Source organism: Clinocottus analis, unplaced genomic scaffold, assembly GCF_023055335.1.
Source record: "Clinocottus analis isolate CAN_PGR_092001 unplaced genomic scaffold, fCliAna1.0.p SCAF_8, whole genome shotgun sequence".
Classification (NCBI taxonomy): Eukaryota; Metazoa; Chordata; class Actinopteri; order Perciformes; family Cottidae; genus Clinocottus; species Clinocottus analis.
Genome location: NW_027176240.1, coordinates 10,953,748 through 10,979,437, shown reverse-complemented (window position 1 = coordinate 10,979,437; position 25,690 = coordinate 10,953,748). Strand labels below are relative to the sequence as shown.

At 44.2% G+C, this 25,690-nt stretch overlaps 1 protein-coding gene across 4 annotated transcripts in view; it reads left to right on the top strand.

Annotated features, from left to right (window-relative positions):
- Nucleotides 1–844: 844 nt before the first annotated feature.
- Nucleotides 845–25,690, top strand: part of slit1a (slit homolog 1a (Drosophila)) — an 84,940-nt gene continuing 60,094 nt past the window's right edge. For all 4 annotated transcript variants that reach the window (XM_068567189.1, XM_068567187.1, XM_068567188.1 and 1 more), the window contains exons 1-4: nt 845–1,531; nt 11,668–11,739; nt 13,825–13,896; nt 15,391–15,462. In XM_068567189.1, the coding sequence (XP_068423290.1) occupies nt 1,323–1,531; nt 11,668–11,739; nt 13,825–13,896; nt 15,391–15,462 (425 nt within the window). In that variant the 5' untranslated portion in view covers nt 845–1,322. The remainder of the gene's footprint in view (nt 1,532–11,667; nt 11,740–13,824; nt 13,897–15,390; nt 15,463–25,690) is intronic.

Genomic DNA, 25,690 nt, shown 5'->3' with positions numbered 1-25,690 from the left:
ACGATTTATTAAGATTTCCCTTAAAGTAAATAAAGCATTAAAGGTGTTAAGAAGGGGATTATGTGCCGTTACTGCCATAAATCTAAATAACAGCAGGTATGGTTGGGTGTAGCATGTTTGTCTTTCATTTGTATATATAAGGATATGATCTCTATCCCTGTGCCGGTGCTGTGCTGAAAATATTGTGTTAACTTTCTTTGTATGGCTGTGGTCTGCCTTCCCAAACAAATCATGAATATTTGCGCTTTTGCATTCCAGTTCCCTGCTGCAGCTTCTCTGTGTGTGTGTGGCCACACTTGATCTACATGCAAAGACCCACATTTACGGATTATTTATTCCGGCTTTTTGCCTCCAAGGACTGAGGTGTTGATTCCTCCCTTCCCCAGTGGATTCTCCTTCGTTACATGTATGTATGTACACACACACACACACACACACACACATACACACACACACACACACACACACACACAAACACGCACACGCACGCACACACGCACGCATACAGCTCAGTCTCCCCACAGCCTCTCCCTTCGGGCAAGGGTTATGCAGTGTCATGCAGGTTAGGTCTCTCTCTAGGGGTTTGCCTGGAGGCAAACCTGAAAGAAAATGAGTGGAGTGAGTGGAAAAAGAAAACCGATAAAGAAAGATACTTGGGCTAGATTTGTATTGTGACTAGAATCAAGGGAATGAAAGAGGGATCTCGAGAATGAGAGTGAGTTCAGGCAGGGTTCTGGGGGTGGGGGTATAGGAGGAGAGGGGGGTGTAGGGGTGGAGTCGGGGGGCTCTGCTATTTGTAGATGCTTGTGATGGATGACTGGTGTGTGTGTATGTAAGAGAGAGAGAGAAAGAGAGAGAGAGAAAGAGACTGGCTTTTTTTCTCCTCTTTCTGCTCTTTCCCTATTCCCTCTCTCCTCAGACGAGCAGAGCAGAGCAGGACTGAGTGAGAGGAGGACAGAGACGCAGACGTGTGCAGACCAGAGCACAGCAACTCCAAAAAGACAAGAGAGGAGAAGAGTTTGCGAGGAGAAAATAAGAGAAAGAAAACAGCTTCTTTTTTTTTTTTTACATCAACAAACTGTGGTGGATATCATACCTGCATCAAAAGAACTCTAGAAGAACAAAAAGGATTTGCTCTGTTTCCCAGCTAAGAGAAAAATAATAGCATTTGTTACAGTTTTGTTTTCTATTTATATTCACCACAAATACATACTTATTTTTAGAGGACTTGCGAGGTGTAGCAGGACTTTTGTTGTTTTGCAGAGAAGACAGAGAGAAGTAAGGGTTTTGTTGAAGAAGAGCTGGCTGCAGTAGCGGTGAATATGCCTGTCAGAGGGAGCTGTTTTGGGGCAGGCATGGGCAGGCTGGCTGGGCAGCCACTCTGGATGTGGGTGGTGATGCTTTCTGCGCTGCTCATGGGCAATGCCAGCGCCTGTCCAGCCCTGTGTACCTGCAGCGGCACCACAGTAGACTGCCATGGACTGGGTCTCAAAACCATGCCAAGGAATATCCCCCGCAACACTGAAAGACTGTGAGTACCATCTGTACTCCTCTGTGTGTGTAAGAGTGTGTGTGAGTGTGTGTGTGTGTGTGATAGAGAACTCCCTGACTGTGTCCCTCTGTCTTTTTTATTCACTGTATTTCTTCTATCCCCTTTCTGTATTGTAATGGCGCACATGACTTTGCTTAGACTTAGACTGAAGGAGAACAATAGCTCTGCCTGTAACACTGTGGGTGGGTGTGATTGTGTGCGTGTGTGTGATTGCGTGTGTGTGTCAGTCAGTCAGTCAGTCACTCACTGGCATTCCAGTCAGGTATAAATAGGCATGAGGGACTAGAAAGAGAAGGAGCAGATGTGTGCCTTTCACATGTGTCCATAATTTACTTACCTGCTTGTTTATGCTGCATGTATTTTATATTTCTTTTTAAATCCTGAAAGCAAAAGAATGAAGTATAATTTTGAATGCGACATATATTTTGAAATCAAAAAGTAAAGTTTTCAGTAAAGTTTAAATCTTAAATCATTGTGAGACAGAGTGGACTGGTACTGTGGGTAGTTTAGATTCTGTTATGTTTGGGAACATGTTTCCTGTCCACGCAGCACTGTGCCTCTCTTTATCTTCCCCTCCCTCTCTTCCCCCTCTTCCCCCTTTTCACTTTCCTCCACTCATGGGACAAAGACTCCCCTCTCACCCCTTCTCATGCCCCCGACCACTCACTCAACAAATTGTTAAATCATGTAGAAAATTAAGCAAATCTGCTACTTAAGTGAGTCCTGCACGAGGATCACGTAGCTGTCTTGTAAAACGGAGAGAGGATGGGAGATGGAGGGAGAGGTGAGGCGGACGCCGGCTCGCAGAGTGGAGTTTTTCTGTCTTTTCTCACATTCCTTTGAAATATTCATCAGTAAATCAGAAGTGAGGAGTGCAAGGGGAAATAGATTGTTCTATTTCGGCTTTTAGAATATCAGTCCTGAATAAAACATGCGATGGTAACAGTGGAGAGAAAGCTTGTGTCAGAGGCAGCGTTGGCATAGTGGGAGCTGGCTGCATATTTTATGCTTTTCATATTTAATTTCTAAGAACACCTTTTTTTTTTAGCTGGCGTCTTCATGTTTCTGGGTTGCTTATGTGCACATGCTGGTTCAACGTTGAAGCAGAGAGGAAACACGGTAATTTTGTGGTTCCCTTTTACATGACTGGCCATACACACAGGAAATATAACCTGCCCCTCCACACAAGGGCATTTTTGTGTTATAAAGTTGTTCGTGCATTCATAGGTCATGTAGAGCAGAGGATTTTTCTTGTTGTAACATCTCTGGATGTTTTTGAGCCGGTCTAGCACACTCAGGATGCTGCATTTCAAACGTGATGTGTATAAAGGTCATGTGTAAATTATTGGGGGCATGTGTGTGTGTGTGTGTGTGTGTGTGTGTGGCTGGAGGAGGTGGGGGGGGGAAGGAGGGTGCATGTGTTAGATGTGTGTGTAGGTCATGTAGAAGAAAGCCAGCCTCTATGGAGAGTCACTACTTAACAATAGAGACTATCATCTCCTGCTACATGGGGTGATGGGTGATTCATCAAGGTGATTGTACAAGTCAGAGCAGCCCACCCTGCCTCACACTATGGTCCCATGTGCACAGCTAGATTTATGTGTATGCATTTGGCAAACATGTGTTCATGTTAAAGAAATGGTGAAAACGCTACCAGGGTCAAAGATGAGTAATGAGTTGGTCAAGTTTTTGTAAAATTGTTCCAGAAGTTGGTGGACTTCACATCGAGGATAAAATGTTGAAACAAGTTTTTTCTTTGTCAGAATTCATTTAAATCACAAACATTTAAAATTTTAAATTGTACTTCCCTCACTTTTAATGGAAGGAGGCGGCGTGGCATTAGTAAGGAAAGTAGATGCCGACTAGAGAGACCTAACAAAAGAGAAGGGGTTGCACTTCACTTTCTGCTTTGCTGTATGTTTATGGGTATCAGCGTGAATGCATATGTATGTTTGCGCTAATGTATACAGAGTGATACTTACAGGTTGTAGAGTGTGTGTTTAATAGGAGGGGGTTGGTTTTGGTAGAAAGTAAGTGTGTGTGTGTGTGTGTGTGTGTGTGTGTGTGTGTGTGTGTGTGTGTGTGTGTGTGTGTGTGTGTGTGTGTGTGTGGTTGTGTTTGTTTATGAGGCGGGGTGTGCGTATAAAAGGTGTTGAGACAGACAGCAGAATCCCATTTGCACTTGTCAGTGTGGGTTTGGATCAGGTCTGACCCCTGCGCTCCTCAGACTGAAGCCTGTAATGAGTCTGTGAGCTCTATGTATTAAAATCACACCCGGCCCCGTTTGGGCTACCGGCCGCTCCCTCCCCCTCTGCTCCCTCTTTGCATCAATCCTTGCTTTCAGTCTCTTTCCTTGTCTCTCTTCTTCCTTGTCCCTATTCTTCCCTGTCTTTATTCATCTGCTGTGAAAAAACTACTCATCGTGATAACACATTGATATCAGGCTATACTGAGATAAAATTAAAAGTGATTTCACACACGGTAAAGATTCTTAGTCAAGCTTTCAGATGGACAGGTATTGAACTAATGTGCAGTCTTTTTTCTCTCCCTGCTTTATCCTTGCAGGCCTGCTGTTTAGATAAGTCTATGTCTCATCTGTTAATTGCAAAAAGCCAGTGGAATGATATTCTGCGCGAGAACATACCTTTTACTGAGATTTGGGGGCACGTTGGAGATCCTCCAGAATAGGGAGGAGGAGGCTGCACACCATATGTGTGTGTGTTTGTGTCATTTGTTTCTGTGCGCCTTTATAAATCCGAGGTTCACTTGTGTTTGTTCATAAACTTGAGCATGTGCCTCCGTATGTGTGCATGCGTGCAGTGAATAAGTAATGTAAGATGAAAACACATGAGGTTCGGTGGTAGTTGAGGAAGATGGGCTCCCTTGCTTCGATAACCATGTTTATGTATTTGGGGGGGTTGGAGGTGGAGAGTGTGTGAGCATGTGCCAGGGAATGCCTGTGGTGTTTCTGGCACCGCCATAGCTGGTAAAACTGACAGCTCACCGGCCACCTGATTCATAATTTGCCCTGACAAGACCGAACACAGCCTGCCCACTACCTGCTAACTCTGGCTTTGTGACCAAAGTGGAAAGAGTGAGATGGAGAAAAGACAACGAAGTGCAGTGAGGAGTGGAGACGTTGGGGTCGAGAGAGGATGAGAAGATCCTTAAAGACGAGGCTGGCGCAACTGAGGTGGTAATGAAGGGACTCCTGCACAGAGGAGTGAATACATGTAACTCAACCACAACGCCAATGAATGAATAAAGCAGATTATGTTTTTGTTTAAGGAAAAATAAGTCTAGCCCTGAGGCAGACCGAATATCATGCAGGTCCTTTTTTACAGTCTAATATATCCATCCTCATAGCACCTAACCCCGTGAGGAGTGATAATGCCTGGAATGAAGATCATTCAGAGAATGTTTCTGCTCAGTGTTAGGATTGAGAAATTACAGGCCGGGGACGAGGTCATTCAATTTACTGCCTGCACTCCACAGCTGTGGTCTTTTCTCTTGTTCTGAGGTGGACGCCTTCACTGTAGCTGTCTACTGAGTATTTTGTGAACTGTCTTGTGAATCCTCTGTCACACAAAGTAGTAGCAATATTGTGTACTGTGGGCCAAAGTAGTTCATCTTGTTTTTATTGTTCAATTGATCGAAGCGTTTTGTCTCCTTTTAATTTTTACATCCATGTATCATAAGAGTGCTGCTTGTCGGTGCAGAGTGACGACAGCTGCCGAGTGTCTAAACTAACCCAACACCCACCGGCCTGCTCTCCTGAAGCGCAGCTACTTAATGGAAGTGTGATTGCACTCATGAGAGCTAAGAAATGACCCCATCAATGAGATGTGTCTGTGCCAAAGAATGCCTTCCAACAACTTATTTTTTTCCCTATATTTTTTTTCACCTTGTGCGTGTCTAATATGCTTATATATGAAGTGTGTGAGCATGTGAATAATGTGAGTGTACATGCGTGATTGCCTTGCACGCCTATCTAAAAGTGTCTGTATCTCAGCAGACCGTGAAAATCGAATTAGGAGAATCCACCTAGATCACCTTTCATCTCTCAAAAGTCCATCTTTCCTTTCAACCCTCCTGGCTAGCCAGTAAGAAGCTGGCAATGAAGAGTGAAGTGTATGTGTGTGTGTGTGTGTGTATGTGTGCACGTGCACATCAGTGAACGCTCTCTTGGCATTGTAGATATGCCTTCATAATCCACATTTCACACTAGATGCTTTTGATGTGATTCAGTTTTGAGAGTAAATTATGGGCAGGAAGCCAGATTCAAGAGCTGCTTCAGATTTGCATCAGTCTGCACATTTGTCTTATCAGTGCTTTGTTCACTGCAAGTTGGAGTGTCTTGATGTACTGATGTAAAAAAATAGATTCATCGGTTAAACTTCCAATTATGTTCTGATAAGGCTCCATACTGACTCAAATCTCTGGATCAGGTTTTGATCAAAATGGGTTGATCTATCTACATTTTTACATTTGTTTATATACTTTAAAAATGATCTACTAGGATAGGACTTGTTAACTTAACACAGGTATAGAATTGGTCCAAAGCACAGCTAGCGACAACAGGACTGAATAAGTTCCATCTTTACTTCAAATGTCTTGCTTTGTCCGACCGTCAGTCAAAATTACCGAGAGAATCCATCAACTATTCAAACAGGACATTCTCACATTTTAGCAGCTGATACGAGTGCATGTTTTACATTTTTTCTTCAAAATGTGACTTAGTTGTCACTTAGTTGACTTTTCATTCTGGCTTTTGCAGTGGGGTTATTTGCTTGATGAGCAAATCTTTGTAAAGAGTTGGAGGAATGTAGACATCAGTGCACTCAGTACACAAAACAACTCTTTATTCTCAGGGATCAACAGACAGTTTCGAGCACACATGCAACATCCATCAAGTTGCCAGTCGTCAGCGCACATCTGCCAGGCAAACGTCTTCTCAGTCTTCTGTGTGGAATAACTGAAACATAATAGATGTGGCAGAACAGATGTTCTGTCCATATGACCCACTTTACAGTCAAAGTACACATTCAGACAGCCGAAATACCTTCAAGCGGGACTCAAAGCCACAACAGAACCTCAGCGTCTGTCACTGAACAAACTACAGATACAGTGCAAACCATGAAAGACCCTTCAGTCTCTGATCCTACTACAGCCGTGTGTGTGTGTGTGTGTGTGTGTGTGTGTGTGTGTGTGTTTCCGGCCTGTGGCAGTAACACACATTGGAACAGATGTTTTATTGATTTGTTTGGCCTGAGAGAGTGTTATAAGTTATCTGTGTCTGATCAGAAAGTGGCTGTATGCTACTGTCCTCATAGTCTTTTGCGTGACTCCTTTTTTCACATCTCACAGTCTCTCTCGCCATGTGTTTAGTTTTTGCTTACAGCAGCATCTGCCACATAAAGAAAGAAAAAACACTCTGGAGTTTCTTTTCAAGATTGTAGTTGATGTGCGAAGGCCTGGCAGAAACAGAAAGAGACACATGCTTGAGTTTTGGTCCTTGACCTCTACCTGTTTATACATTAGGTAGCTCTGCAAGATGCAGGAGATCCTGCGCAGGTCAAGGCTCCGAGAAGCGGTCGCGTGTGTGTGTGTGTGTGTGTGTGTGTGTGTATGCGTGTGCAATGCATGTGTCGGATCTGCTTGATGTTTACCTTTCTATCAGTAATCTTGCTCCTGAGGCCTGACTGAGCAGAATGAAACCTGTAAATAGCCCTTCAGGAGCCCAAGAGCCGGTAAAACACTCTCAGACGTCTTTGAGCGCACACACACACACACACACACACAAAAGTGCAGTGAAGGACCTTAACTGCTCGTCTGAAAGCCACATTTCAATGGAGAGGGAACGTTTTGTTCAAGCTGAGCAGAAATCTGACCTCTTAGTGTGGACAGAAGTGTTCCAGTTGCGTATAAGAGTGTGTTATTTTGGTCATGGTGGTCTGCTTTCTCTCTCTCTCTTTCACTTCTGCAGTCTCTCTATCTTTGTTCAGGAGGTTGTTGTGAGCCCAGGTACTGCCTGGTTCTATAGCCTGTTTGACCAACTATAGGTCACTTTCTCCTCACAGTCTACCAGGCCTCGTTTCTGCGCTGACGTTTGCCAGCCAGCCCATCAGCTCCTCACAGCTTTGCAGCTATACTCGCAACACTCCACCAAACTGCTCCACACCATCGCTCTCAGTCAGCTAACAACACTGTCTTCTTTCAGTGACTGTCTCCCCCTCCTCCCCCCTCCTTCTTTCCTCCTGCGTGTTTCACGGCTGTCACGTCCATATGCCGTAGGGTCTGGAGGAGGAGGAGTGCTTCACTCTTCCGCAACTTCTCAACCTGTTCAGTTCATTTATTAGGGAGAGGGCTTACTGGTGTGATCAAATAACATTATCAGTCTGTGATTGTGGTTAATGAGCATCCACGCTCGGTCTGTACAGGACCTCAGGCTTCTGATCATCCCATTGTTCCCACAGCGAGGAGTTTGGACAGCACTGTGCCACCGTTCCTAAATCAGCTGGCGTCTGTCTTCCCTGCCAGGCTAAAGCTGCTCAGGACAAATGGCCATGTGGTTCTTACGACAGCAATACAGAATGACTGCATTGCACACAAAAAAACTAGCACCCTGATAAGTGTAAATTCCGAAAGGATGGGGGGATAGATAGGTTACAGTTTGTCCTCCAGACGAAGGCTTATTATGTTGCTGTTTTAGTTTGTCCTTTCTTGAATAACTTTCAAGACCTTTTCTTGAATATAAGTGAGTGTTAATGCAGTACATTGCACTAGTAATGCACTATTTTCATCCATGATTGTAACCCTGAGTGCATTGTCTTGCCTACTCATTTCCACAACCTATGAGTATGTTTTAAATTCCCAATTGCTTTGTGGCTGCAAGCATAGGACTATTAAACTGAAGATTGGTTTTGGAAAAAGCTAGACAGCCAACAGTAGTTTCTCTTGTGATCATTCTTTTCTTTTGCTCTGTCTAGCTCCCAACAAAACACAATTGCCGCTCCCACGGGCACTGTTTGTGTTCGTGACAGTAGGTGTGCTTGTCTCTGTTCCTTGAGACAGTATATGTAAACACTCTTTGCGTATATGTGTAAGAAACAGAGCACATGTGGATACTGTATGAGTGTGTCTGTACGCAGGCCTGGTTAGCCGTCTGTTTGCTTATCCTTCCTTTTGTCTCGAGGTTTCATTTCATGTAATGTTGCTCAATTCGAACCAGGTCCCCCTCAGCCGAGGGACCCGAGCAGCTGGCAGAAATAAACATAATGAGTTTTTCAGAATTAAGCGGCGCTCTGAGCTCTTTTTGAATTATAGAGATGTGTAACGGTGGAGCATAGCTTCCGCGTGTCCACCCGAGGGAAGGTGCACCAGGAAGTACTCTCATGCATCAATCAGCTTGAAATGGAAGATGAAAAGGGATTAGATAGTGATGTCATAAATCCACTGCTCTCCAGGAAGTGTGTCAACACTGGGAATCCTTGCAGAGGTTCCAGAGGATGGGATGGGTTTGACTGGAGATTTTGGAGGTGGAAATCATTCGCTGTGGAACTGGGAATGACACCTAATAATGTTCTACCTCTAAAGTAATAGTGCAGTACTGCCCACCCAAAGTCAGTACTACAAAACATCTGTCTATGAAAGGAGTGACGTGCCTTTGCTGCTGTGCCAAAAGCCATTGCTTGGACTCCTTTGATTGTAAAACATAGCGGTGTCTGATATTGTAGCTAACAAACAGCAGATTTTTCTTTGAGACTTCAACACCACATATTACTTTAGCATACGGTGCCCTTATTTAGAAATGGAATCAGCACCGAGACAAGTACCGCTGACTCCACACTCCTGACTTCATGCATGTCTAGACTCCATAATCTTTAACTTTTATTTTAGTTGTGGGCTCACCTAGGTTTGTTCATCCATGCAGAACTGAGCATCAAAGTTCACAGACAATGTATACTTGACCACTCTGTGTGTGCAAAAATTACTTCCTGGTCAAAACTGATGTGAATCCCAGCTTCTTTCCATCAGCCAGATGAACAGAGCATCCGTACAGACAGGGGAGTAAGTTGGCAAGTTTCCCCAGAGACAGAATACTCCTATGGGTCAACAGACATCATCAGATGGGTCAAACAACAGGAGCTTTCCCACTATATATGGGCAATAAAGCCCAGCGTCCACGTTATGAGGAACTTTTCCTTTGTTTATTCTAAATGCATGCTTAATCTCTTTACAGTTGATATAACAGTTAAATACAAAAGGTCATGTTAACATGCATAAGTAATCAATCCTTCGCAAATGAGTCACAGTGGGAACGTTATTATCGTGGCAATTTTCAAGGACCTGATTATCACCTGAGCAATTTCAAGTACTTGAAAACATTGCATGATTTCAGTTGCAAAATGTCAATAAAAAAGGTCAGAATATGTCATTAACAGTGTGGATTCTGACTCGCTCAAACATCATAGGTTGCTGGTGGCATTTGAGCGTTGCCTAAATGTTACGACATTGCTGAACAGGTGCATGGCCAATTTGGTTCACCAGATCTCAGCTAACAAAATAGTCAACTCCAGAGAACATGCAGAAACTATGTCTTTTATTACAGAATGAAGCAAGACCTCATTCTTGGAGGAGAAAAGTGTGGTTTCACTTTTTTTTTTTTTTTTTTTACGTCTTAGTTGTTTTCCCACATATTCCCCCTGCTGGCCTTCACTTTAACCATCTTTCTCCTTTTTTTCCTCTTCTATCTTTCTCTTTTTTAATGTCCTCCGTGTGTCATCCGCAATGACCACCCTGAAGATAAGACATTGGGAATCCAGAATTGTGTGAGTGGGTGTATGTGTTCGTGCCTATTTGCGTAAGCACCTGTAATGAGCACCACATGTGTATAGCGGAGCCCAGGCTAATGAAGCCCAGTCCATTATTTATTTCCCGTGGCCCTGTCGCTTGGCCTGTCGATGCACCTGTGTACACGCACGCACACACACACACTCTCACCATCTGTCTATAATGACCGTTCTCATTCGTACTGCATAGCACTACAGTCCCTGGAGTGGTCATTAGACTAGAGAAGGAGAGAGTGACTGAGCGAGAGAGACTAGTGCTTTCAGCGTAGATTTGGAACCAGTTTTTTTGGTTGTGCTTGAGGGTTGGGGGCTGGGGGGAGTCAGGGTAGGGTGGACTCATAATGCTTAGAACGTGCAGTAGCACAGAGAAACACTTGCATGCTCTGACTACTTTTTCCCCCCTCTGTCAAGAGAATAAAATCTGCTAAGGTTAAATATAAATCTTCTATTATAAGTTTTTTGCAGCAATAAAGGACAGTACACACCTGTCTTATGTCAGCAGAGGTAACTGAGGTTGCCATGTTACATTTAGAATTATCAAAGACATGACACTTAAAGAATAATTATTACCAGCCATTAGAGGATGGGTAACTTGTAAGGACCCAGCAGTACATTTTAAACCCCACTCTTTTCAAGTATTTAGTCTCTTCTTTTGCAGTAATGGCCAGCTCTCTGCAGGGAGTCCTGCTTCCATTATATCAACAGCACTTAGCTTTCTGGCCTTGTGGCCCTACCCAAATCCCCTCCGCTGGCTTCTGCTACTAATCCTCACCAATAGTAGGACAGGGCAGACAGAGAAAGAGAGGGGGGTTGTGGGTGTTGGTGGGAGAGGGCTGGAATAGAAAGACAAACAGGCAGCTCAAATGTGTCTTCCATTTTAATAGGACCTGATATCTCCCAGTGGAATAAGAACTGAGCGTGAACTTCCCTCGAACACAACCTTTCTGATTCCACCCTTCAATATATGTTACATCTAACATCTACAGAAATTAGCATTTCATAAAACAGCAGTAATTAAAGACATCGTTACACCAGTACCATGAGAGTGTGGGGCCCTTTGTGTGTGTGTGTGTGTGTGTGTGTGTGTGTGTGTGTGGTCCTGAAGGGTTTGTTTGTGTGTGATCCAAAGCTCCATATAAGATTTTCACTCATTGGCATCAGTAGAAAAATATTTGTGCCACCATAACTTTAACCATCAGATTGAGGTTCAAAGGGAGAATACAGATTAATTATTCATATATCTTTGCGTGTCTGTCTTTGCAGGGAGCTGAATGGGAATAACCTCACACGCATCACCAAGAGTGACTTCGCTGGACTCAAGTACATCCGAGTTTTGTAAGTACTTCATGTGTAATAATGATATGTTTGTATTTGTATCTGTGGTGCATGCCCGTCTCTCAGTTGATCTATTCATGCATACCTGAGCTGTATCCAACACTGGATCACACAAGTTGTACAGCCTTGCTGCTCAAATTAGCATAAACCCAGTGAAGTGGAGATGCTTCTTTCAAGAGTCCTACTTCAGAGTACATTAAGCTACTGAGTGACTCACAGAGTAATGAACTTCTCTCTCATCGTATTCTGTACGTTGTAGTTGTGCACTTATTGTCCCTCAGACACACGCACACACGCACGCACACACACACACACACACACACACTCCCCTGCCCTTGGGTTTTCAACACATTTTACACATTCAGGGGAAGTCATTGACTCCCTCTGTGTTGAAATTAAACTGCACTTTACACAGCACAGGTATTAAAGCAGTTGTAAAAGTGTCTTTATGTGTGCATGTGAACACACACATAGGGCTATAGGTGTTACAGACACTGCCGGAGGGGATGCTTGCTGGGGTATTGAAGACAGCGCTGGTGGACCTCCCTTGCTTTAAAGCCTCTAAATAACAGCTAACTATATACACGATTAACATGTTGTAGGTGCATGGCATGTCTGGGTGAAGTCTGTCTCTGTGTACTGGGGGGCAACTTCTGTGAGACAAACAGTGGTTGACCTATGACCCCAGGGCAACCCTCAGATGGAGCCAAACAGGAACAGAAGTTTGTCTTTACAGTCAGCTGCCATCTATCCTGTCAGTCTAAAATCAACACAGCTGATTTACCACCAGTTGTCTGGCTCTGGGTACTTGGCTACATCAGTGTGTGTGTGTGTGTGTGTGTGTGTGTGTGTGTGTGTGTGTGTGTGTGTGTGTGTCTGTGTGTGTCTGTGTGTGTCTGTGTGTGTCTGTGCATGCGTGCGTGTGTATGTGTGTGCGTGTGTGTGTGTGTGTGTGTGTGTGTGTGTGTGTGTGTGTGTGTGTGTGTGTGAGAGAGAGAGAGAGAAATAAATGAAAAGCAATACAACAGAGGAACAATCACAAAGTATAAAGACAGACATAGAGAAAGCCGGAGGCTTCATGACTTCAGACTGACAAAGTTTTCCCAATTCAAAAATATTCATCACAATTTTATTCACTTCTATCTAAATTCATGAGAAAGAAATCAGAGGTGAATTGCACTTTTGTCTCTATGTTTATGGAGTGTGAGCAGTGATTAGCATTTATATTCGATGGGGAGGAAGCCCAGACTGCTGAGTTGCAGTGCGCCGTGGCCTCACAGGAGACATGAGAGGTTTGCCTTCAACACAGAACAGTTGTATACGTAATGAAGGAAAGCTCTTGTTGCATCTAAAGCTGCTGGACATTTTTCTCTTCTTCCTGGCCTTGTGTTATTGTAACACTTCCAAAACCATCCAAACCTTTTTTTCGTGCATTAGCTTTGGCAATGTAGGTGAGGAAAGGATGTGTTCCTGCTTATGTTTGTGTGCATCCATGTTTGTGTGATTAACAGCCTTGATCTCCTGCCTGCAACATTGATACTCTCCAACTATGCTATCCAACAGGTACACATAGTCACACAGCCTACTTTCCCTTGCTTGTGCCAATAGTAAAAACCTTGGAGACCACCTCAGTTTCCCCTTTCACACTTTCTGACCCCTTGCCTACCTTTCGTCTCATCTCCATCCAGTTACTACACCCAGTGGACCACACCAGAGCCTGGACCCACACTCTCTGAGCCACCTTAGACACTTTCCTGGCTGCTATTCCTGCTAATTTTGCCAAGATAACACACTGTGCCCTCAGTCCACACCACCGGTGTGTGTGTGTGTGTGTGTGTGTGTGTGTGTGTGTGTGTGTGTGTGTGTGTGTGTGTGTGTGTGTATGTGTGTGCATGCGTGCGTGCGTGCGCGTGCGTGTGTGATATACTGCACCCAGCTTGAATATACATAGTGCAAGAAGGCCCACTACCCAAAGCCTCCTTTACTTTGTTAAAGCCTGAGTGACCTTTTCCAGACTCATAAAAAAGTCAAAGCCACACTGTATCACATCGTTTCTGAGACTCTCTTTCTGTCCTCTCTCTGCAGGCAGCTGATGGAGAATCAGATTACTGTGATCGAGCGTGGGGCTTTTGACGACATGAAGGAGCTTGAGAGACTGTGAGTACCACCCAGGGTTGTCAGTAGATGGCCTGACCAGAAATAACACGATCTTATTCCTTTTTTTTTTAACTTCAAATAAAAATGCCATTACTGATCTGTATTCAATATTTTGTATCAGTGTAATGAGACTAACAGGAGGGACGGGCCGTGACTGGTATATCAAGTGTGATGCTCCTCCCTGTCATTTCATTGTGGTTGGATGGTGCTGTGAGGGTACAGCGTAGGCTGGGAGTATTTTTTTTATTAGCTTTGCCTGACAGGAATGCCCTCAGTGGGATATGTGGGCTTGGGAGACCTCCCCCACCGCAGACCCTGGCTCATCTGGACAGCACCGGGACTCCTCGACAGCTTGTAAACTGGCTGGGAAAACACAGACAAACACAGTCGACCACACCTCAACCAGCTCATTAGCAAATCAATAGTGCTACCCACATGGAAACCTGCACAGCAGATGACTTTATGGACACATGCCGTCATGCACACATTGTGGTTCTTTTATAAAAGACTTTCCCCCAATCTGAAACCCACATTACCAATTTACATTACCAAACTGCAGGCTGTGCACAGCTCCCCTCCTCTTCTCCTCCATATTCAGCTGATCCTGAACACTTGGTAGACATATCCGTGTGCCAGACCAATGTGGATATTAGGCGGCTCGTTTCTCTAATGTTTAAAAGCACTAAGCAGGTACAGTTCAATTTGAACGGAGTGGCAGCAGACCATTTATGCCCATTACACACTAAATCTCCACCTCAGCTGGCCAAGCACTCTTCTCAGTGTATACAGTGAGTGGCTCAGGTTCTAACATCTGTCTGAATGTGTCCGAAGGAATGGCAGCTGCCTGCCTTTTAGATTTGCATCCTCTCCGTGCCACAGCCGCTCCATTCACGCCCATGTGCCTCCAATGGGCCATTCAGGAAGAAGAGAGTTGTGGTTTCCAACAGATTAGCAACAGTCTGTTCCTCATTGACTTAATTGTTGTATTTGCATAAAGCCTGCCAGTCTTGGACCTTAGTTGTTTGACATGGAGTTTGTTGCCAACCACCATTCCTGTCAGTGCTTCCTTGGGCTTGAATAGGCTTATCCATTTCTCTTAATTTTATTTGGAAACATCTTGTTTTGATAGTTCACCCCAGATACAATCTCTTCATGCTCATATAACTGGTGGATGTAATTCACTTGTCTGAATGGGAATGTTGCTATTCTGTTACTCTGGGAAAGTCAGCAGAGCACAGAATTCGACTAGGCGCAGCGTCGTAATTTAACTGCGCAGAGATAATTTACGGCGCTGTCTCTGACTAGAAGTTTAATTCCCCTGAACTTTCAGTTGGATATTTATGTGACATTAATAGCGCACTGAAACACAATAGCCTGTGGCTAAGCCGATTCTATGGCAGCTAGCAGAAATTATTCACAGCCTACACAAGGGCACGCATGCATAGACACACATACACAAACTCACTGGTTGATCATATGTTTTCCCTGCCGCAGGCGGCTGAACCGTAATCAACTGCAGCAGCTTCCTGAGTTGCTGTTTCAGAAGAACCCTGCCCTATCTCGACTGTAAGTACATTAACTTTTTTATTTCAACAGAGCACACAGCCTTTTCTTTTCTTGTGAGCGCACAAGCCGCCTCTCTTTGTCTTTTTTTTTTATTATGCAAGCCACCAACGTTGCTCAGAGATCGTGCTAAAACAATATACTGCACAGCATGATCTCAACAAGTCTGACGAATGTTGGCTTCAGTTTAGTTTAAACACAATTAAAGAACAGTTATGCTTCAATTGCACTTTGCTGGAATGCCATTAGGTCTCATTAGCATTCAGACTTATTAGGTGAAGTGTGCGAGGCGTACGCTGAAATTTCCACTGTCCTTGCTGTCTGTAACACAAAATGAACTGTGTGAGTGGAAATCTGAGTTGTTTGCACATCGTTGGGCCTTCGTGCCAAGTTCTCTGTGCTCTGTCTGTGAGAGAATCCACTTTCCACCACAGAGAGTTGGTGTGACATTGGGACAAGAACAGAGGGACACATTAGCCTTTGAACTATGTTCAAGGTTAAAGGATGTCTGTGTTACCTAATTAGGTTGTTTTATGTCACCGGAGAAGTCCCCAAAGCTCACTCTGCCAGTGCACTCGTATACCTCCATCATCGGAATGAGATGTGTCATCATCTCCACTTGTTAAGGCCAATCCAGTACTGTCGCACACACCCACACATCCCTACACCCATGTGCCCCATGCAGTGAGAAAATTCCACAGTAATACTACATTCATATCCCCATCTGCAACAAGGCTTTTTTCCCCCTTATTTCTTTGGGGATAATCAGTGTCCTTGTTGCTAGCTGATCATTCCAGCTCCCATTATTCCAGTTCAGATTACCTGGAGCATCTGGGAACAATGAAACAGTGAGACGTGGAAAAATCATTTCCCTCCCTTCAATCCACAAAGTGGTACTACCAACCTATGATCCTGGCCTCAGCCCTTCATCTGTTTATCTTGAGTTGGATTTTCAACCCCATCTTGAATCTATCTGTCACTTCCTCACAACTGTATCCTCACGTCACCTATCATTATGGCCAAAAGCAACCTTGAGGGCAAAGCATCAGCCTTTGGGGGCAAAGCTATCCTGCTTGTGGCTCACTTGCACTGAGCAGCACACGGTTGTCTAGCTGGAGCAGACAAAGAGCAGACCGAGGCCGTCCAGACCAGCGGAAGGCCTTGAACAAACGTGATTAGTCCATCTGGAGCAATGGGCTCTGCCAACAGCCAGAGGATTGTGCTCACACAGCTCCCCTGTTTCATCAAATCTAACTTTACGCTCATTATTCTAAACCCAGCGCCGGCTTTTCTGCCACGTTCTGGGGAATGAGACTTTGTTGACTCTTAATTGATTCGCTATGTGTCTGTGTATACACTCATTTGTACTTTATCCTTGGCTGGATGAAATAGTGAAATGCCATACATTCTTTAGCAGTTCAAGAAAACGCACACTCCAGAGCCAGGGAACTTAAAATAACGCAATCTTTCTGGTTCCTGTGTTTAAATGACAGTTGCTACTTTTTGGAAGATTTCGAGTCCTTGATAAAAAATTAGGTCTAGTAGCGTGGGATCAAGACAACGGTTTTTCCTAATGTGTTTCTTAACTCCGGAGTGGTGTGTCTGGGCCACACCGTAGGTTCTGGTTCCAGTCTGATGCGGTTAGGTTACAGCCTTGTCTCGCTCCCGCCTGCAGCTTTTAATGGACTTAAAAGGTTCTCAGCTCCCACTGGAAGAATTGCGCGCTATTTCATTTGCGTATTGTGTGTGTGTGTGTGTGTGTGTGTGTGTTTGTGTGCGCATTCGTGCTTGAGGATGACAGAGAGAGAGCCAAAGAGAAAGAGAGTTTATGGTTGCGTGTGTGGCGTGCGTGTTTGCGTGTGTGTGTGTGTGTGTGTGTGTGTGTGTGTGTGTGTGTGTGTGTGTGTGTGTCTTTGCACTTGCACAAAGTGCTCACCAGGGCTTGTTAGAGTCTGCCTTTATGATCCTAACAAGAGAGGTTAACGTGAAAGCCCGCTGCCCTCAGGTGGAGCGCTAACCCAGATGGTTTCTCTTCTCTTAGACGCAGGATTAATTGCCCCGCTTCCCTTTTTCTAGACTTTTTACACTCTTACTTTGCTTCTCTTTGACTCTTTTTCTCTCTTTTTGCCCATGCTGGAGTGAGGGTGTGAGAAAAGGCTTTGTATAACAAAGTAGCTTTTTGTCATAGACATCCCGCAGAGAGGACAAACATAAAGAAGGACGTAGGGGATAGAGGTGGGAGGGAAAACAGATGAGATTGTTACTCTCATTAAACTTTTGAGGAAAAGCTAGCTGGCTTGATAAAAGGCTGTTGGTTAAATGAGCAGAGGACTGTTGATTTGGGAGTTTTCATTTACTCCCATGCAGTCATTACACTAACAGGGTAATTAGTTTCCAGTACAAGGGGATGATAGATAATTAATTCAAGGGTTCTTGTAATAACATTTATTTAAAAATGGCTAATAACATTTACTAATAGAGAAAATGTGTGTTTTAAATTTTAACCTTTGCAATAATTCTATGTCTTGTTTCATATACAAAACAGATAATAAAAATAATGTACACATATTTTACAGAGTTATGTGTTGTGCTTTCCTATCTGAGAGTCTACTTTTTTTTTTATCTACACCCTCGCTCCTCTGTCTTTTCCCAGACCGGAGAGATACCAGTCACAATGATGCATGAGGGGCAAAGAAGAGATAATTGGAATTGATTAGAGATAGTTAGAGTTAGTTAAAGCTGCCTGTGATGGATGGCATCAACGAGTAGGCATGGGAACGGCAGCGCAGAGGTGAGAGGTGCTCCGTAGAACATCGGTGAACAATAACAGTGAAAATAGAGTTGCATTCATCACTGTTAACGACCTGTTGCCCCCAGCCCACCACCTCTGACTTCTCCTCATCCCACTTCCACCGCACTTCAGATCTGTAATCTACTCGCCCATGTCTGTAATTAGTGTCTTTTCGCAGTGGGAGAGCGGGAGGAAGGAAGGACCGCGGGATGGAGGAAAAACAGAGGGCTAGGTGAGCGCAGTTGGAGGAGTGCAGAGCAGTTAGCCTGATCGCTGGCCCCGGGGAATAGCATCTGGTTTGTGCTCAGGACGGGGGGTTGAGGAAGGTGGAGGAGAAGGGGTATTTGCGTTTTTTTTTGATTGCCGTGTTGCTTGTTGCCGCCACAAACAAATGCTGGCAACAACACAGGATTGCTAAAACGGTGTTGCTTTCATTAATGGCTAACGTGCAGGATCCACGTGGTCGGGTGAGGGGACGATTAAGAGAGGTTCTCTACTGTGTATCTCCCGGGGAGGTATAGAGCGGGGTGGGGGGGTGGGGAAGAGGGGGGTGGGAGGGGGGGTGGAGGCCTGCACTACAGGGGAACCGAGGAAACCCCAGCAAAGGATTGGAAAGGGGATCTCTCGCTCTTCTTTAAGATCTTTAATTTTTGAGTTAATGCTTGACTACTGGCATGCTGATACACACAAACCCCAAACAAACACGCTGAAACACTGACTGGCTGACACACATGCATATGCACAATCACACGAGAGAGAGAGAAAAAAGGGAAAATGTAAATAACACCAATTAGGCACAAACACACAAAGAATAACACTATAATTACATCTCTGTGTGCTAATGTGTGGATGGCAGGCACACACGAGGGATTACGTTCTTTATATGGCTTTGACTGTAGATAAAAGAGCAGCTTCAATGTGTTGATGCGGAACTGCCTGTTCTGTGTTTGTGTTGGAGGGATGCTGTGTTTTCTGTTTGTTGATTGCTTGATGCTTAGGGAACGGTAGCTCAGGCTGAGAAGAAAGAAGTGTTTGTGGGAAGGAGGTCTAGAATAAATAATGTGCACTATCATTAAATCTATAAATCATCGCTCTGTTTTAGTATTCCTACTTGTTTTGACTTTGTTACCATCCAATACCTTATATTTTCCCCGTTGCTGCACATTGATAGACTTGTAAACTCGCTCTGGTGTTCCAAAACTTTTTGTGCCACCAAGCCAGCAAATTAACTCTTTCAACTTTTGACTTTTTGTGTATGATTGGCTAAACAACTTGACACAAATGTTTTTTTTCCTCTTTGTGACTTCTTTTAGGTGTTTGTATAATACTGTGCAGTGTGTGTGTGTGTGTGTGTGTGTGTGTGTGTGTGTGTGTGCATGTGCATGCATGTGCGTGTGTGCATGCATGTCTGTTTGGCAGGCAGTTAATGGCCCAAGCTGGTCTTGTCGTTTCCTTCTCTTTGTCTCTGCTTATGAATGACCTCCTTCGACGTGCTCGGTCTCTCTCTCTCCCTCAGAGGACCGCTTGGGCCCCCACTTGGCAGCAGTCCCCATAGCAACCTGTCTTCATCAGTAGGTTTCTGTGCCAGCGATGGCCGACATCCTGATTTCTTGACTGTGGTTGTCTGACACTAAGTTAACACTGACTTTCCCGAGTAAAGTTGACTTTAGCAAAATACCAGCATGCATCAGAGAAACTGACAACTTAAAGGGTTGGATCACCCAAAATTAAAATGTTTTTTCTTTGGCAGAACTCAAAATGTTTCACATTGATGTCTGTGGAAGCTGAATTAAAAAAAAGAGGTGTGTTTGCAATGCTTTGAGAACCGCCAATTAAAATCCACTTTCGTCCTGGGGTAGAATGCAGAAGCAGATTTTCAAAACCTGGATAAATAAATGGATAAATAAATAAAAAGGAAATTTAGCATAAAAGCTCTTCCTTATTTGGACTATTTAACTCCTAACTTTCTAAATGCAAGGCTAGAGGTTGTTATTAATGGGTCTGAAATATCTGACCTATCGGACAACCAAAAAATACCAGCCAGGCCTTAACTCCTGTCCCTCTTCCTGGCCGTGTCCTTGTCAGCTGGTAAAAGTGGCTTTTATGGCTTGTCGCTGTTTTCTTTACGAGTCGGACCGTGTGTGAGAGAGAAATGCAGACCAAACCATGTGAGAAGAGCGGAAGCCAAAAGGGGGTAATTTAAAAACCACTTCGCCATCTAAAATATTCACAACCACAGCACAAAGGGAATGGGAGAGAAGGCACAAAAAAAGAGACAGAAGAAGAAGAAAGTCAAAGATGAGAGAGCGAGATGGCCAGAAGTGCAAAAGACAGGAGCAAAGTTACGATGAAAGCAGGAGAGAAACAGCGGTGTTTATATTTACTAACGATTCTGTGTCCTTCCTCATGAATAATTGAACAGATGGATTGAAGCTTGTTAAATATTCACACAAAAGCGCTGGGACATCAGTGCTGTTGTGTGTGTGTGTGTGTGTGTGTGTGTGTGTGTGTGTGTGTGTGTGTGTGTGTGTGTGTGTGTGTGTGTGTGTGTGTGTGCGTGTGTCTGTCCAGCGTCTGGTACACACTGCTCTACATAGTCACCCATACAACCCCTTGTGCTCTAAATATTTGTACAAGCCAAAATGTATGCACACACACAAGTTCTTCTGCGATGACCGTCCACAATCATACACACGTGTGTGTGTGTGCGTGTGTGTGTGTGTGTGTGTGTGTGTGTGTGTGTGTGTGTGTGTGTGTGTGTGTGTGTGTGTGTGTGTGTGTGTGCGTGTGTGTGCTTACGTCTTAACATTGGGGACTGGTCTGGTCATTATGAATTGATACGGCATGAATAAGACATCACAGTGTGGTCTAGATCCGTCATGAGTATACACACACAGGGATTTCACTTCGAAAGACGCCTCCTCCTCCTCCTCCTCTTCTTCCTCCTCCTCCTCTTCTTCCTCCTCCTCCTCTTCCTACTCTTCCTCTCTGTGCTGCTGCCGACACTTTGCCTCTGTGACAGCTGGCTTTGCCCGGTACAGATTGGAACTGACACACGGGAGGAAAAGGCTGCCCTCATGTCCTCACACACACACACACACACACACACACACACACACACACACACACACACACTCCTTGGAATCCCCAAGCAAGGGCTTGTGGAATGCTGCAATTCCAGCCAGGAATAACAACACATATAGTGCTCGCTGGGTTGTCCAGATTATGTGTGTGTGTATGTGTGTGTGTGTGTGTGTGTGTGTGAACACATGCTCAGTGAACATGTGTGTGCATAATGGCTCTGTACACCTAAGCAGCATGGCATATGACTGCAGCCATCAGAATAAAAAATCCAGCTCATTCATCACAGGCGTAATAGAGTGCAATCTCCCCGCTATAGGTGTTTCCCTCACTCAGGGCATCTGTCCATCTCGTTACGGTTCTGTTCAAGATCTGGGGCTTCGATCAACAATATCTGTTCTGGATCATCAGGTGCAAGTGTCGTGTGTGAGGAGCTTAGCAGGAAGACTTTGGTGTCTGTGTAAAATCTCTTGTTATGAGCTGTTAGGGTCTTGACTTGAGACTCTGGATGTCAGCGTTGGAAGTGACCCAAGCAGACCCAAACACTCCACCCTTGAGCGGGAAGGGGGAGGGGGATCGAATCCTCTCCACTCCAAAGTAGGAAGAATCAATCTACCCACAAATGAGTATGTGTTGCCGATCACACGTGCCCGGCAAACCCACACACGTACTGCAAATGGTTGCAGCCCTATCCTGCGGCCTCGGGCTCTGTCTCTGACATTTAAGAAGAACAAACAAACAAACTGCAGGGCAAATTATGCCTATACATACACACACACACACACACACACACACGTGCGATCGCACAAATGCCGTTGCACACATTCTTTGCCCACTTCCTGCTGATCTGCTACTGTACCAACCAAAGCAAGAACTGATCCAATTGCTTGGGAAAAGTGTAGTGCATCGGATGGAAAGAGATTTTGGGATTGTTAGTTGTGTGTGTGTGCATATGTAATTATAGGCTTGAAACGCATCCCTTTATCCTCTGGAAGGAGAGACTTAGGTTGAACTCCTGCCTCTTCCCCGTGGCTGCATTTCTATGTGTTTGTATAAGTGTGTGTGAACTGTGGGCTCTGTCTCCTCTCTGTCTGTGGTGAGCAGGTCCATTCTTAGGGCTTTATACTTAGCACACCTCCAGGCCTTTTGGCTATGAGACTCTGCAGGCTGCACATATCAGCTAAATTTGAAAACTTTGTGTCTGAGCGTTTCACTATTTAAAGACGACGCCTTGTGCGCCTCGAGGTTATTGAGGTGAAGATGTTGCAGGCTGATGGTGAAAGACACAAGCTTGTGACAACAGGTTTGCAGGATTTGAATCTCAGAGGAATCTTTTCTTTCTGCAACTGGTGTTGCAGAAAGAGAGAGAGAAAGAGAGATAGTGTGATGCATTGCAGTTTTGATGAAAAATCATGTGTATACACATCAGGTAACCAGGTAATCATTTTGATATTAAAGATAGGATTAAAAACATAACTGTATTTGACTAGACATGTTACATATATGTACATATAGATATGTTTTACAGCCATAGAGCTGTAAAACATATCTATGGCTACCTAACTCTAACGCATCAGCATACTGGTTTTATATTTTTATATTTAAGTATCGTGATTAAAACTCCAACTTCTGTCTAAAGTACATTTGAGAAAAAAATACTACTTTAATATCCCATAATAGTACTTTTAGATGTGCATACCATCATCTATGTGTTATTATTTCTAGTGCTACAAAAGCAATTTCTGATCACTTATATTAGCAAGCCCGAATAGCCTAGCCATAAAATGTGTCAAGATGTTCATAGTTTTTGTAATTTATAATTCATATATATATATATATATATATATATATATATATATATATATATATATATATATATATATATATATATATATGGTGTAAAAAATGGTGTAAAAAAACACCAACACAATCCCCTTAAACCCTTTTTGTTGAACACCAGACACCCTATTAGACTGTATACTTCTTTCAAACAAACAGCTGTTTTTCTGAGTCATACAAACATTTAAATCAACCTGTTTACTAATATTTGATTCTTCACAGTAATTAGTTTTGTGTGCATATAAACATACTCAGTATGTGGAAAAAGACAAACGGGCGCAGCACCTGGAAAATAAAGATTATATATATGCCGTCAACGGTTTAAAATGTTGAGTCCAACCAGGACAGTCTATCCTGTGCCTCTTCTCTGCACTTTTTCCTCAGGCATCCAACTTTTTCAGTAAACAAAAGACACTTGTCTGCTTAAGTAAGTGGGCTGCCCACATTCCAGTAAAAATACGTTTTGAGCTTTGCAGCGCCGGTGAGCACAGCAAAGAGGAAAAAGTGAATTCCAGTACAAATGCCTATCTGTTTCCAATATTTGCTCCTTCTCACAATACTTTCCTGCTGGCATCACAGCATGAAGCGGTGATCTCATTAGCCCAGAGCGTATGTGTGTGCCAACTGTGGCGATATGTTTTGGTGAGAAACAGTTGCTTCTCTGTGCAGGGGGTGTCTTTCGTTCTAAGCTTTGTACAGTAGAACAGGAAATCACAGGGGGATGCAATCGATTCCCCTACCCTGCTGTTTCAACTATGCACACACCTACCCCACCCAGTAAAAAGAAATGAGTGTTACATTTGAGAAGCAGCCAGATCTGTGTGTGTGTGTGTGTGTGTGTGTGTGTGTGTGTGTGTGTGTGTGTGTGTGTGTGTGTGTGTGTTTACCTGTTGTGCATTGTAACTGTAGCAGAGCCTGCAATCACACCAATCTGACACCTCAGAGGGAGCAATGAGGAGCGAGGCATTATTGATTGAGAAGGAGGGAGTCACAGATAGGGGGTACAGTTGGGAAGCACAAAGGAAGAAAGAGAGAAGAGCAGTGAAAGAGAAATTGTTTGGCACGAAGGGAATATAAAGCATCTTTTGTAATAATTTCATGCCATGGATATCCTATTTCACATTTGATTAATTTTTTTATGCAGCTCGGAAAGTTCCCTTGTAAACTTTAAATTGTTTTTTCAGGGTAGTTGGAAATCCCTTTCACCCAAATCCAGTGTAGCACTGCAATTCAATCAAGTAAATAGACCGAGAATGAGAGGAGTGGAAAGCGGGTAAAAATGAGTTAGAGGGCAATAGAAGGACCTGAAAGTGACAGTCGGTGCCTGGGAAGCAATAAATAGTGTGGGGATAGAGTAAGTGGGGTTGGCAGATAAAGCGAGAGAAAGAAAAAGAGGCAGGGAGAAGAAAGATTGGCCTCATCTGTAGACTTTGAAAGGATTCTCATCTCCTCTCATCTATGTGGCTGTGCTGGGATACAGAGAGGGAGCGAGAGAGCCAGGGGCACCTGCAGTGGAGCATTAGCCAAAAGCTCCATTATCACTTCAAAGCTGGACTCTGCTGGAGGAGGCCTAAATGTGACACCGGGGCCCTATGGATGATGAAACACGGCTCAGAGATAGGAGGAGAAAGCCTCCTCCCTCTTTTGGCTTTCCCAATTTCCCTTCTATCATCCCCCCTGCCCTTTTTACTGTACCTCACTTCCTCTCTGTCATCTACGTTGTCCTATACCTCTCTTATCGCTTCCCTTTCCTTTTTACTTCCTCCCTGCGTCTTATCTGTATCTTTAACACCTGGCTGCCTGGATGGCAAGCCCTATATGAGCTCTCTTTCTCTATTCCTCATACCTCCTGACTGAATTTCTCCATCCTCTCTGGCTTATAAAGGGCCGGGGGACTGGAGGCCTTGGTGAGCCCCAGGCTGTGGTAATGAGCTTGCGGGCCCTTTCATGTGGAGATCAAGTCGATGGCTGGAGGGGGTGTTGTTGGTGCTGGTGTTAGTGGAGTGGATATTACCAGCAATGGATTGTGGCTTGTAGAATAGACAAGTAATAGGTCAACCCTAGCCCAGACCAGACCTGGAGATGCAGACAGTTCCCATGCAGTCAAGACTGCCCCAGCCAGACACAGAGACACACAATACTGTCAAAGAACGGGGCAAATCATTATAGTCTGTGAAAGTTATAGCATTCCTCTGTGCAATACATTATCCCAGAGACCTTTCCTGATATTTACAGGCCACAGAAGGTCAGATGCTTTAGGCGGGACAACGACATAGGCCAGAAATTGATGGCAGACACACATCCTATATTTCTATTACTCCTCTCTGCTTGCTCTTTGAGTGTGTCAACACTTTATAAAATTGCCATCTGCATAAGTCCAGGGACAAAGAAAGAGCAACGGAGGGATATTTGTACAAAGTCTGATACTCTTTGATTTGACTTTGCGTAACGGAGCATCGCCACTCCTTAAATCCTCTTTGTCTACCCAGGTTAAATCCTCCAAAACCAATCTGTGTGTGT